Raw genomic sequence first — 12,327 nt, 5'->3', positions numbered from 1 at the left:
TTGCAGCTGCCGGTGATTCCAGATATTCTTTTTCTTCTCTTCAGATTCCCAAACCTCTCCTCTGATGCGCTTTGGTCTGCCGGGTAGTGCCAGCGTTCCTCAGAGCTCAGCCACCTGCATGTCCTGGGGTGGAGTCCACTACCGTACCTTTGACAGGAAGCACTTCCACTTCCAGGGCAGCTGTACTTACCTGCTGGCCTCATCTACTGATGGCACCTGGGCTGTCTACATCAGTACAGTTTGTGATGGGAGAGAAGACTGCAGTAAGGTATTATGTTCCACACACTTCTGAGATGGTTTGGATCAAACAGAAGCAACTTCACTGCCACACAATTCAATCCAGTGCTCAAAAAACTTGAGGTTTCCACACAGTGATGAAATGTGAACCCTTCCAACCTCTTCTGTGCATTCATGTTCTTCATATCTGTCTGTGGCTCTTTGCTTTCAGGCACTAAGGATGATGCTGGGTCTTGACTTGGTTGCAGTACATCGCAGGAATTTAACCCTGAACAATCTGCACATTCCAAACGGACAGCCACTTTTTCAAAATGGTAAAAATATTCTCAGATATAACTCTGAGCTCTTTCCTTTCCTGTCTGACTATTAACATAAGATAATATGACACTTGGCTAAAAATATTCACACCCCTCACTTAGTGGTCGCCATTAGCAGCAATTACAACTTGACAGTAATTGCCCTCAAGCGTCCAGAAGTTTCCACAGTCGTTCTTGGTAAAATTGTTCAAGCTCAACTAGATTTAGTGCAGAACATTGGTGCACAGCTGTTTTCGGGGCTGTTTCAGTGAATCTGTTGAGTTGGACTCTGGTTTGGCCCAAAACCATAGCTGGGTTACACACAGGGTAGCGTTCTAGTTTTGTGTTTAAGGATTTCTCCCCAGAAGTCTCCTAGTGCCTGTGGCAGACAAACAGCATGATGCAGCAGCCATTGTGTTTGACTGTGGGAATTGTATTAGTGAGGTTCTGCTTAGTCCTTGGTTTTCTACACACACAACATGAGGAAAGATGGTCAAATAGTTCAACCTTTACTTAATCAGACAGAATGCCATTGCTTCTCTTTGTCTAAATGTTGTTAGGGTACCTTTTGGCAAACTCTCAAAGTGCAGGCATATCTCTACTCATTGAGAGACTGGCTCTCAATAAATAACAGATACTCCTGATGTCAGCTCATGAATGACACTCGAACCCAGGCGTGGGCAACTCCAGGCCTCGGGGGTCGGTGTCCTGCAGGTTTTAGATGTGTCCTTGATCCAACACAGCTGATTTAAATGGCTAAATGACCTCCACAACATGCCTTGCAGTTCTCCAGAGGCCTGGTAATGAACTAATCATTTGATTCAGGTGTGGAGACCCAAGGTGGGATCTAAAACCTGCAGGACACCGGCCCTCGAGGCCTGGAGTTGCCCACCCCTGCTCTAACCTCTCCACCACCATGGGCCAGACCAAAGAGCTGTCAAAGCAGGGACTATAGACATCTATAGACCATAGATCTATACAAGACTGGACTGAGCTACAAGACCATCACCGAGAAGCTTCATGACAACTTTTGGTACAGTTATGTGGAATTCTAAGAAATATAAAATGATCATTAATTGCCCACAGTTTGGAGTGTCATGCAAGGGTGAGAATGATGATGAGAAAAGTGATGCATGGAAGAAGCTTGTTAATCATCTGAAGGCAGTTGGGACACTAGGCTGGAACGGACTGAAGTCTTGCAGCACCTGCAAGGTCCCCCCTGCTCAGGACGGCACCTGTAGAAGCCCATCTTAAGTTTGACAGTGAAGATGTAAAAACTCAGAGAAGACTTGGGAGTAAGTGCTGTAGTCACATACAACCAAAACTGAGCTTGTCATGTTTGGAGTAAAAGAAATGCATATGATGACCCAAAGAACACCATCCCCATAGTGAAGCAAGGAGGTGGCACCATTACACTTTGGGGATGTTTTTCAGCTAAGGGTACAGGAAGACTTCAGCACACTGACAGGAGAATCTTCCATGAGCTCATGAATGAAACCTTCTTCCCTGAGATCTTCCAGCACGACAATGACACAAAACATACCACCAACGAACAACAAACGAATGGCTAAAGAAGCAGCCGATTAAGGTCATGGAGAGGTCTCGACAGTCTCCAGACGTCAGTCCTACAAAGCTTTGAGTTACTAAGCAACAGCCAAGAAATCTAAAGGATTTAGAGAGTTGCTGTAAAGAGGAGGGGCAAAAATCCCCCCTGAGGTGTGAGGTGACCAAGTACAAGAGTAGTCCACCAAGTACTAAGTTATGTTTTGCTTGCGGATCAAAAACTTAAGATAAGACAAGATAAGATACCTTTATTAGTCCCACGAATGGGAAGTTTCATAAGGCTTATTTGACGCAATAACATCTTTTATGAGTTTTTTTCTGTCTATTCTATTTCTTTCCATTAAAATCAAAGTATTATAAAAATGAGAGAACATTTGTGTCTTTTTAAGAGAGCAAACTTATTAATTTAGCAAATAATTATTTCCCCCACTGTAGTTACGTTTCAGACCAAAGCCATTTGCCTCTAATTGCTGTGACTGACTGCTCGTTCCAAGCTGCTCCTATTTGAGAACAACACAGGCTACTCAGCTCTGGCCACATTCAGTGCTGCAGAAATGTCCTTTCATTTCCATCCTTAGACAAAATGACATTAAAAGCTCCACATTTCTGTGCACTGGCTTGTATCTAAAATTGTGACTTTGTATTAATTGCTTGCAGGAGTAAGTGTGCATTGGCTGGGAGACTTTGTGTTTGTGGAGAGTGGCCTGGGGGTCAGAGTAAAGTTTGATTTGGTGAACACAGTATACCTGACAGTGACCGCTGAGCACATGGCAGCCACCAGGGGGTTATGTGGAATCTACAACAACAATGCCGACGGTGAGAGAAGTACAGTACAGACACACTTGCAATCAAAGAAGGCTTTCCTTTCTTTCTACATATCTAAGTCGTTCTTTCTTGATGTAACTTTGTTTGCTATGTGTGCTTTCAGACTTTACCCGTCACACGCAGTTGCTTTACATTATTAACCTTTATGTGTTTGTCCACGGTAGATGATTTCACCACAACGGGTGGATCCGTGTCCCAGTATGCTGCCAGCTTTGGCAACTCATGGAAAGTTCCGGACCAACACAGCGAAGTACTGCAGTGAATTCGTTTTACTTTAACTGCAACATTTTAGGCTTTTTTTTGGTCATTATTACTTTGTTTTATGAGACAGGCCATATTGGCAGTGTTTTCTGAAATGCATTAGTGAGACTGTGTCCCATGCTTCCCTCAGGGCTGCAGTGATGCAGCTGAGCTTGGTCACAGCTGTGACGTGACAGGAGACACTGCGCTGCATCAGGAGGCAGAGTCAGTGTGCCGCCGACTCTTGGAAAACCCCTTCACTCATTGCCATCCTCAGGTCAGAGACCTCTGATGCTTTTCAGCCACATAGCATACCTTTTCTTTTCACAGGATTTTTAGCTTCTAGGTGCTGCAGTGTGATCTTCAGTTGTTGTTAGAGGTCAGAGGTTTGCATAAAACCATCATGGCATGAATTTGGGGCTTTTAGTGTTTTTTTTGATGTGGACTTTTTCCAGGGTGAGATGATTGCACACCCCACATCTTTAATGACCTTATGAAGCAAATATTGGATGCAACAGGTTAAATTTATTTGATATTTTCTGAAAATCAAGGGTGAAAATTATACATGCAAGTTTGAATTTGTGCTTACATTCACTGAAGTTTTTTAATAAGCGTGCTGAAGGTTTTGAACTTGACAAGAACAGAGCTTATCAACTTGTCATTATTGCGCATGTTTAACTACAACTGGTAGTTTCTCTTTGGATATTTGGTTAGGATGGTCAAGAATGTCACAGGAACCAGTGAGGACCAAGCCTGCCATGAACTGCAAACACAATCCGTTACTGTCACAGACTGAGAGGATGGCAAGTCTCAACTCTAAATTCAAAACCTTCAAGCTTGACTGAAAAAATGCAGCTTTCTATTTGCACAGCCGGTTGGCTTCTGGAGAAGACCTTCATGGTCAGACGAGACAAAGACAGATCCTTTTGTGTCTGTTACGAGACGTACGCTTGGAGGAATAAAAGTGAAGCTTTCAAATCTAAGAACACTGTATTAACTCCAGGCATGGTGGAGGTAGTACCATGCTCTGTTTGGCTGTCACACAGTAGACGGAACAATTAAGAAGGTGGACTATCTCACAGCATCACCTCGAATCAACAGATGGTTGAAATATGGATGCAACTGGGACGAACAGGACAATGGTCCTAATTGTCCTGTTCATCCCAGGACAATTGTTACACCTGGTAAAGCAGCAACGCTGATCATTTTATTAAAGATGAAAGAATTTAGACAGTTTTTAACTCTCATGATGCCGCAGTGATCGTTTGACACTGAGATGGAGTTTAGGACCCAGATTACTCCGCAAGGCTCCTGACTACGGTAGCTGTGATGCTCCGATAATCCATCAAGTGGGGCGGCTTCATAGCTTAGCAAAGTCGTGCTGAAACATTTTTTGACAGATTTCTGAGTGCCGTGTAGCACATAAAATTGATTTGAGGTCAGTAAGCCCAACCAGAATTCATACGTAAGGTGAGCTGGATTATAAGGCGCACTGTCGATTTTTGAGAAAATTAAAGGATTTTCTCAAAAAAAAGGAAGTGTGCCTTATAGTGCGGAAAGTACAGTATGTGCCTGGAAACCAACCAATTTAAATGAATGTTACTAGTTCTGCCAAGAAGAATGGTCCATTATCCAGCTAAATGTTTTTTGTTTTTTTTTTGCCTGTCCCATTTGGTTCTTTAGCCATCAGAATTGTTGTCTGAAGACCAACAAGGATACCCAATGGATTTACTTTGCCAAATGGATCATCGTGGCATTGCCGTATTGGTCCATTTGGTCGATCTTTGTTTTTATTATCCATCCATCCATCTTCATCCGCTTATCCGAGGTCGGGTCGCGGGGGTAGCAGCCTAAGCAAAGAGGTCCAGACCTCCCTCTCCCCAGCCACCTCCTCCAGCTTGTCCGGGGGAATACCAAGGCGTTCCCAGGCCAGCCGAGAGATATAATCTCTCCAGCGTGTCCTGGGTCTGCCCCGGGGCCTCCTCCCGGTGGGACATGCCTGGAACACCTCGCCCAGGAGGCGCCCAGGGGGCATCCTTGCCAGATGCCCGAACCACCTCAGCTGGCTCCTTTCGATGTGGAGCAGCAGCTGCTCTACTCTAAGCCCCTCCCGGATGGCCGAACTTCTCACCCTATCTCTAAGGGAGAGGCCAGCCACCCTTCGGAGGAAGCTCATTTCCGCCGCTTGTATCCGCGATCTCGTTCTTTCGGTCACTACCCACAGCTCGTGGCCATAGGTGAGGGTAGGGACGTAGATCGACCGGTAAATTGAGAGCTTCGCTTTTACACTCAGCTCCCTCTTCACCACGACTGACCGGTGCAGCGTCCGCATTACTGCAGCCGCAGCCCCAATCCGTCTGTCGATCTCCAGCTCCCTTCTCCCATCATTTTTATTATTTATTATATTTTATTTTCAGATGTTACAGACGGGACAGACATGAGTGAGGGATAGGAAAGGGAGAAAGAAAGAGGAAGGAAAGGAAAAACAGAAGGGGAGAGGGACAGTGAGAAAGGGGGGGAGAAAAAAAATAAAAATCTCCTGGATCACCTGTTGAGAGAAGAATAGAAAACAAGCAAAAAAAAACAAAGTAACATACTAAACACAACAGCATCGCATTAATCTAGCTAAGTGTAAACAGCAGTAAATACTAAATATTCAATGTTGTTGTGCAGCACGCAGGACAGATGTGCTTCGAAGTAGCAGCCAAGGAAGGTGTAATTTGGGTCTACGAGCAGTGAACACCCGTGTGCATACCTGTATGGATCAGCGCGCTTGTATTCCAAAGGTTTCTCCATGTAACGATCTGCTAGGGAGTGTGGGGGGGCCACAGCCCCGTCCTCCGGGGTGTGAAGCGGGTATGGAGGAGATCAAAACTCCAGACATCCAGAGGCCCCCAGAACACAAGAGACCATGGAAGACCAACAGAGGGGCAGCCGCGCCACTGTCCCAGAAAGAGCTGAGGAGAGTCCCAGATGAGGGCTCACTCAGCAGCCGCGGAGCAGAAGCCAGGGGGAGTTGCAGTGACGCGCCCATGAGCTCCGCCGGCCCCCAGCTGTGCCTGAGTGACCGAGCCCCAGGCCGAGAGGCCGGGGGCACCCCACCTCCGAAGGGGCCCAAGCGAGCCCCAGGCTCCAGGCCCCGATAAGCGGCCACCAAGGAGTGAGCCGGTGTGTACCTGGACGCCCACCCCCAGACACAAAGAACCACCAACGCACCGACACCTGAGGGAGTCCGCCACTGGCAGGGGAAGTGGTGGTGGGCGGAGATAGGCCTCCAAACCTGGGAGGGCCTGAGGTGTCCCCAGAGAGGTGGCGTCTGATACCCAACCTGACATATAGACACAGACATACAGGCACACACAGATACAAACATCCATTCCCACCCTCATGCTCTCATATGCACTCACTCCACACTCAACCAACGTGGAGACAGACATAAAGAGACGCTGTAGACACGATCACACTCCCCAAGCGTACTCTACAAACCGGGTCTAGGTGCCCCCGCCCCTGGAGGGGGGAACTGCACCCAGACCCAGGTGGTGTTACCCTTTTCCCTGCGGTGGGGAGAGGCAGACCGCCCCGACTCCGTAGCAGCAGGGAGGCCCCACACCCCAGACCGCAGTCGGACGGCCAACTCCTCCTAGCCCTCCCGCTCCAGCAGGCCGCAGAGAATGGGGGTGGGAGAAGACTCCAAACCTCACTCCACCCGCTCATTGTAGTGTTGATGCATGTGTGTTCTAAGGTGCAATTAAAACCCAGGAGGGCATTTATCCAGCTAAATGTGACATGTGTTGATGGCTGGTTAAGGTGCCAAGTGCTGAGGAGCATTTAATCAAATATTAGCAGGGGTGTATATTTGAGCCGGTCGAAGTAAAAAAGCTTGTGTGTGTGTTAGAGAAAATCTCAAATGAATTTAAACTTATGCTTCCGATATTTGTCTCATAAAGTCATTAAAGATGCAGGTTAAAGTAACCATGAAAAACTCCATGACATTCACGTCCTTGATGAGTTTATGTCAACTTTTGACCACATGTTGTGTAAATGTACATTTCTCTGAACACCAGGCTGTAAAAAGCTACTCGAGGTAAATAACTGACCAAGTTCACTGTCACAGTTCCAAGAAAGGGAAGGGCTGTACTTACTGCATTAAAGACCAATGACTTGTTATAGATACAGTGTGATTAACTTGTGGTAAATAAGGCATGAATTGTCTATTTCCCCCTGTCTTTACTTGAAGCCAAAGGTGTATTTATTATAATTATAATATCTTAAAACTATACTGACAATCACATTTAACAAGATGTTAACAATGCTGACTTTTATGACTTCAAACACTAAATTTAAATAGATTGATAGCACAGTTTACAATAAGTAAACAGCATAATGTCACAATAATAACACAACCATATCAAACAATGTGTTTCCTGTAAGATCACTTTGTGTTTCTGTGTCTTTCAGCTGGACCCAGCAGCCTACATAGACACCTGTCTTTACCTGTTTTGCAGCCTGCCAGCCAAAGAGAGGGAGGGGGCAGTGTGTGACACCCTGGCTAGCTACGCCCGAGAGTGTGCCCAACAGCACATCATCTTAATGTGGAGGACACCCACCCTGTGTGGTAAGGAAATGTCTCACGTCTCCTCTGTCCTCCCCCTGCCTTCTGCTCTCAGAGTGATCTTGCGTTACATCTGATAAATGCGACGACTGGGTGTTCAGTCAGTGGATCAATTCAGTAAAATTGCTTACACAGCATTTAGCTAAAGTTTGCTAACATCATAGATATAAAAAAGGGAATGCAGCCAACATGATGTCACTCATTGGTTTGACTCACATTTTGAAGCCTCTGTTTCAGCATTCTTGGTTGTAAGGAGCCTCATGTCTCTATATTGCAGTTGAATATGGTAATGTAGTGTCATGGTATATAATTTGTGTCCAGACTTACTGACTATTCAGCTTATGCTATCTGCTTGGTTAGCCAGAAGCATCCATAAAATGCTACGACACATGCTTTGACACAGAAACCGGGATTTTAATTTAGGGTCTGTAGGTTCTAACTTTATTTTGAACTCACTAACAGTATCTATACGTAGGACTCTCTCTGAGTTCCAAAGCAGTGCTGACTCACAGCACATTATTATAAACTGTAAGCAACCATATCTTCTCTCACAGCAACCGGTCGCAGCAGATGGCCACGCCCCTCCCTGAGCCTGGGTCTGGTGCAGGTTACTTCCTGTTAAAAGGGAGTTTTTCCTTCCCACTGTCACTGCTGCATGAATAAAATTGAATTGAGTTGAATATCTCTGGCTAGGTTAGGGTTAGGGAACCTCTCTTCTTTAATAAGAATAAGAATAACTTTATTTTTCCCGAGGGAAATTCTTTTGCTCAAAGCAGCAGGAGAGTCAGAGGAACAGATGAATAAGATATAAAATATATATAATAATAATAGTAGTGTACAGTAATATACAGTAGTAGGATAGTGCAAGACATAGTATCAAATAACTCTAACGAATATATATGACTGGATCCTGGAGAGTAAATAACTTAACTATCAGTGCAGGAGATTCTAGAAAGTGACATAGTATTGTGCAATAGAATAAAGGGAGTAGCAGCGTATGATGGGGGGATGAAACACATATTCAATAAGGTACTGTTGGGTAATATCGCACGGTTTGAAAAGGAACAGAATAACGTTGGTATTAGTCTCAGGAAAATCACCTACAGAGTAAGGAAGAGTTATACAGTCTTATTGCCACCAGCACAAAGGATTTCCTGTGGCGGTCAGTTCTGCATTTCGGGGCAATGAGTCTTTTGCTGCGTGTGCTCCGATGGTCCATCATGGGGGCGTGCATGGGGTGGGAGGGGTTATTCATGATAGAAACAAGCTTTCTTAGCATTCTCCTCTCAGACACCTCCTCCAGGTTCTCAAGTCTGACACCCAGGACAGAACCAGCCTTTTTAATCAGTTTGTTCAGCCTGTTGGCATCGGCTGTCTTCACCCCACTGCCCCAGCACACAGCTGCAAAGAACAAAGCGCTCTCCACCACCGAGTGATAAACATGGTCAGCATTTTCCTACCAACATTGAAGGACCTGAGTCACCTCAGTAGGAAAAGCCGACTCTGCCCTTTTTTGAAGATAGCATTGGTGTTCTTGGTCCAGTCCAGTTTACAGTCCAAGTGTACCCCCAGGTACCGGTAGTCCTCAACGATCTCCACATCAGCCCCTCTGATGGTGACAGGGTTAGGAGGAGGAGCCTGCTTCCTAAAGTCCATGATCAGTTCTTTTGTCTTTGTGATGTTAAGTTGTAGGTGGTTAAGCTCACACCACTCGAGAAAGCTGTCCACCATACTCCTGTACTCCTCCTCCTGTCCATCCCTGATACAGCCCACAATGAGCGGCAGCTCTTCAGTCGGACATGCTGTGGTCGACTTGTTAAATAGTCCATAATCCAAGCTACCAGTGGGGCGTCCACCTGCATTTCTGTGAGCTTATTCCCCAGCAGTGATGGTCTGATCATGTTAAAAGCACTGGAGAAGTCAAAGAACATGACCGTCCCAGTGCTCCCAACAATGTCCAGATGAGAATAAGCCTGGTCCAGCAGGTAGATGATGGCATCCTCCACGCCGATACGAGGTTGATAGGCAAACTGCAGGGGGTCCAGCCAGGGCTCCACGAGCAGACGCATCAGGATGAGTCTCTCTAGCGTCTTCATGACATGTGAAGTCAGAGCCACTGGCCTGTAGTCACCGAGGGTCAACGGGTTGATCTTTTTAGGGTCAGGAACCAGGCAGGATGTCTTCCAGAGTGATGGGACTCTCTGCATTTCCAGACTCATGTTGAAGATCTGTTGTAGAACTCCAGACAGCTGGGAAGCACAGCACCTGAGGGCCCTGGGACTGACACCGTCAGGGCCAGCAGCTTTGCTGGAGTGGAGTCTGCCCAATTCTCTTTTGATGTCATCTGCTGAGAGGGACAGGGTGAGACGGTCTGAGGGGGCAGGAGAGGGGGGAGGAGAAAGGAGAAGATGGGAAGAGCTGGGTGTGGAGACAGGAGCCGCAGGGCAGTCAAACCTATTGAAGTGCAGATTTAGGTTGTTTGCACTTTCGACGTCTCCATCCATCCCAACACCTCTCTTTTGTCTCAGGCCAGTGATGGCCCCCATTCCATTCCACACCTCGCTGGTGCTGTTGTCCTGCAGTTTGCTTTCCAGCCTCCTTCTGTAGGACTCTTTACCCTCTGCAATCTTGGCTTTCAGCTCCTTCTGCACCAGTTTCAGCTGATCTCTGTCACTGTTTCTGAAAGCTCTTTTCTTCTTGTTCAGGGTTTCTTTGATGTCTTTGGTAACCCAGGGCTTATTGTTGGAGAAGCACAAAATGTTTTTTTGGGATCCACAGTGTCCACACAGAAGTTGATATAATCTGTAACACAGCCTGTCAGATTGTCAATATTGTCCTGATGAGAATCACGCTATAATAATGCTGCTCTCTCTCTTTTTTCTGTCCTTTCAGACCGTGTCTGTCCCAGAGGTCAGGTGTTTTCAGACTGCATATCATCCTGTCCTCCCAGTTGTACTTCTCCACAGCCCCCCGCAGCCATGGGCCAGTGCAGGGACGAGTGTGTTGGAGGATGCGAGTGCCCTCCAGGCCTCTATTTTCACCAGGGAAGGTGTCTGAAAAGAGATGATTGTCCTTGCTTTCATCGCAGACGCACATACCAGTCAGGAAACAAAATACAACAGAGATGCAACACCTGGTGAGGAGGGAGTCTTTTCCTGTCAACTCTTCATCGTTTACCCATTTTCCCCATTTATGTGCAACTTTTTTTGCCTTTACCTTGACAGTGTGTGTAGCTCGGGTCAGTGGCAGTGTACTGGGGAGAAGTGTGCGGCAGAGTGCGCCCTGATGGGCGGTTTACAGGTGACCACTTTTGACAAAAAGAGGTACTCACTGCAGGGAAGCGACTGCTCCTTCATTGCTGTGGAGGTGAGCCATGTGTAGAGAAATGCAATCAAACACATTTGCTTACACTATGAGGCAGATTTGTGCATTGTTACTTTGTTCTTATTCTCTGTGTGTTTTCAGGACTTTGTTGACAGGAAGGTAGTTGTGAGTGTACGCTGTGGAGAATGTACGGCAGGGGGAGGGGAAGGAGGAGGGGGGTGTCTAAAGGAGATGTCAGTAACAGCTCTCCGGACCACAGTCACCATCACAGACACCGGTATGGTATGAAGGTTTGCTTGATAGATCACAGGAAATCAAATCTAGATGTGTCTAGTAGTTTGTTTCTCTTACTGTTCTCTTTAGGCTCACAACACAGCTTTACCCAGCAATTAATGCTGCTTTAGACCATCGACTGTATACAAAAACAACACCAAAATCACAAACAAGCTTGTGTCCAGTTTGATAGCTTTAACTATATACCCATCGATGTCTAGGGATGGGTATCGTTTAGGTTTTATCCAAAACCGGTGCCAAAACGGTACTTTTGAAATGGTGCCGGTGCTTAAACGGTGCTCGAACCGGTGCTTAAAGAATGGAGAACACCAACTTTGTCCAAAAACCTCTCATGTTCAGCTGTTTTTTGTAAAAAGATAACAATGTTAGCCTTTTCTGCAGCTATGGGGCATATATGGTATCACTCTTGGCTGGAAGCAGTGCTTAAACAATGGAAAAAACACAAACTTTGTCCAAAAACCTCTCATGTTTAGCTGTTTTCCACTTTTTCTTTGGTCATTTTAGCCTTTTTGGCCAGGGTGAAGGGAGTATCTGCCATCAAACAAGAAGACAGCCGCATGTAGCTATGATGATGTTTGCTAGTTCACCTTACATGCATTAATGTAATAACGTGGTTAGCCTACTCAACGTAAATTACACACGAACAACATTAAGCTTCTCACGCAGAGAAGAACGGCTGCTGCTGCATCATCATCCTCATCATTTCTGCTACACTGGCAGGGCTAGGGGCCAGGACTCTCCTCTTCGTATTTTTGGGGGATGTTGCTAACTCCGGCTACGATAACAGGCACCACACCCGCAGTAGATGTGCTCGGTCTTTGATAGCAAGCTATCAAATACAGTGCATTTCTCTGCTTTAAAAAAAAGGTGTTTCATCAGATTCGAGATGTTACCTCCTTTGTAGTGATGCGCGAATCATGAACGAATCGTTCAATA

At 46.1% G+C, this 12,327-nt stretch overlaps 1 protein-coding gene across 1 annotated transcript in view; it reads left to right on the top strand.

Annotated features, from left to right (window-relative positions):
- Positions 1-12,327, top strand: part of sspo (SCO-spondin) — a 101,225-nt gene that overhangs the window by 1,974 nt on the left and 86,924 nt on the right. Inside the window, exons 5-13 of the mRNA XM_086305321.1 lie at positions 45-268; positions 449-551; positions 2,754-2,912; positions 3,086-3,171; positions 3,313-3,438; positions 7,620-7,776; positions 10,666-10,909; positions 10,998-11,139; positions 11,239-11,374. Coding sequence (XP_086161447.1) covers positions 45-268; positions 449-551; positions 2,754-2,912; positions 3,086-3,171; positions 3,313-3,438; positions 7,620-7,776; positions 10,666-10,909; positions 10,998-11,139; positions 11,239-11,374 — 1,377 coding nt within the window. The remainder of the gene's footprint in view (positions 1-44; positions 269-448; positions 552-2,753; positions 2,913-3,085; positions 3,172-3,312; positions 3,439-7,619; positions 7,777-10,665; positions 10,910-10,997; positions 11,140-11,238; positions 11,375-12,327) is intronic.

This window comes from Aulonocara sp. 'chitande type north' Nkhata Bay, linkage group LG9 (assembly GCF_057382095.1).
Source record: "Aulonocara sp. 'chitande type north' Nkhata Bay isolate Kocher_YH1m ecotype deep benthic linkage group LG9, A_spYH_male_GT1.1, whole genome shotgun sequence".
Classification (NCBI taxonomy): Eukaryota; Metazoa; Chordata; class Actinopteri; order Cichliformes; family Cichlidae; genus Aulonocara; species Aulonocara sp. 'chitande type north' Nkhata Bay.
This window is presented reverse-complemented; position numbering and strand designations above follow the sequence as displayed.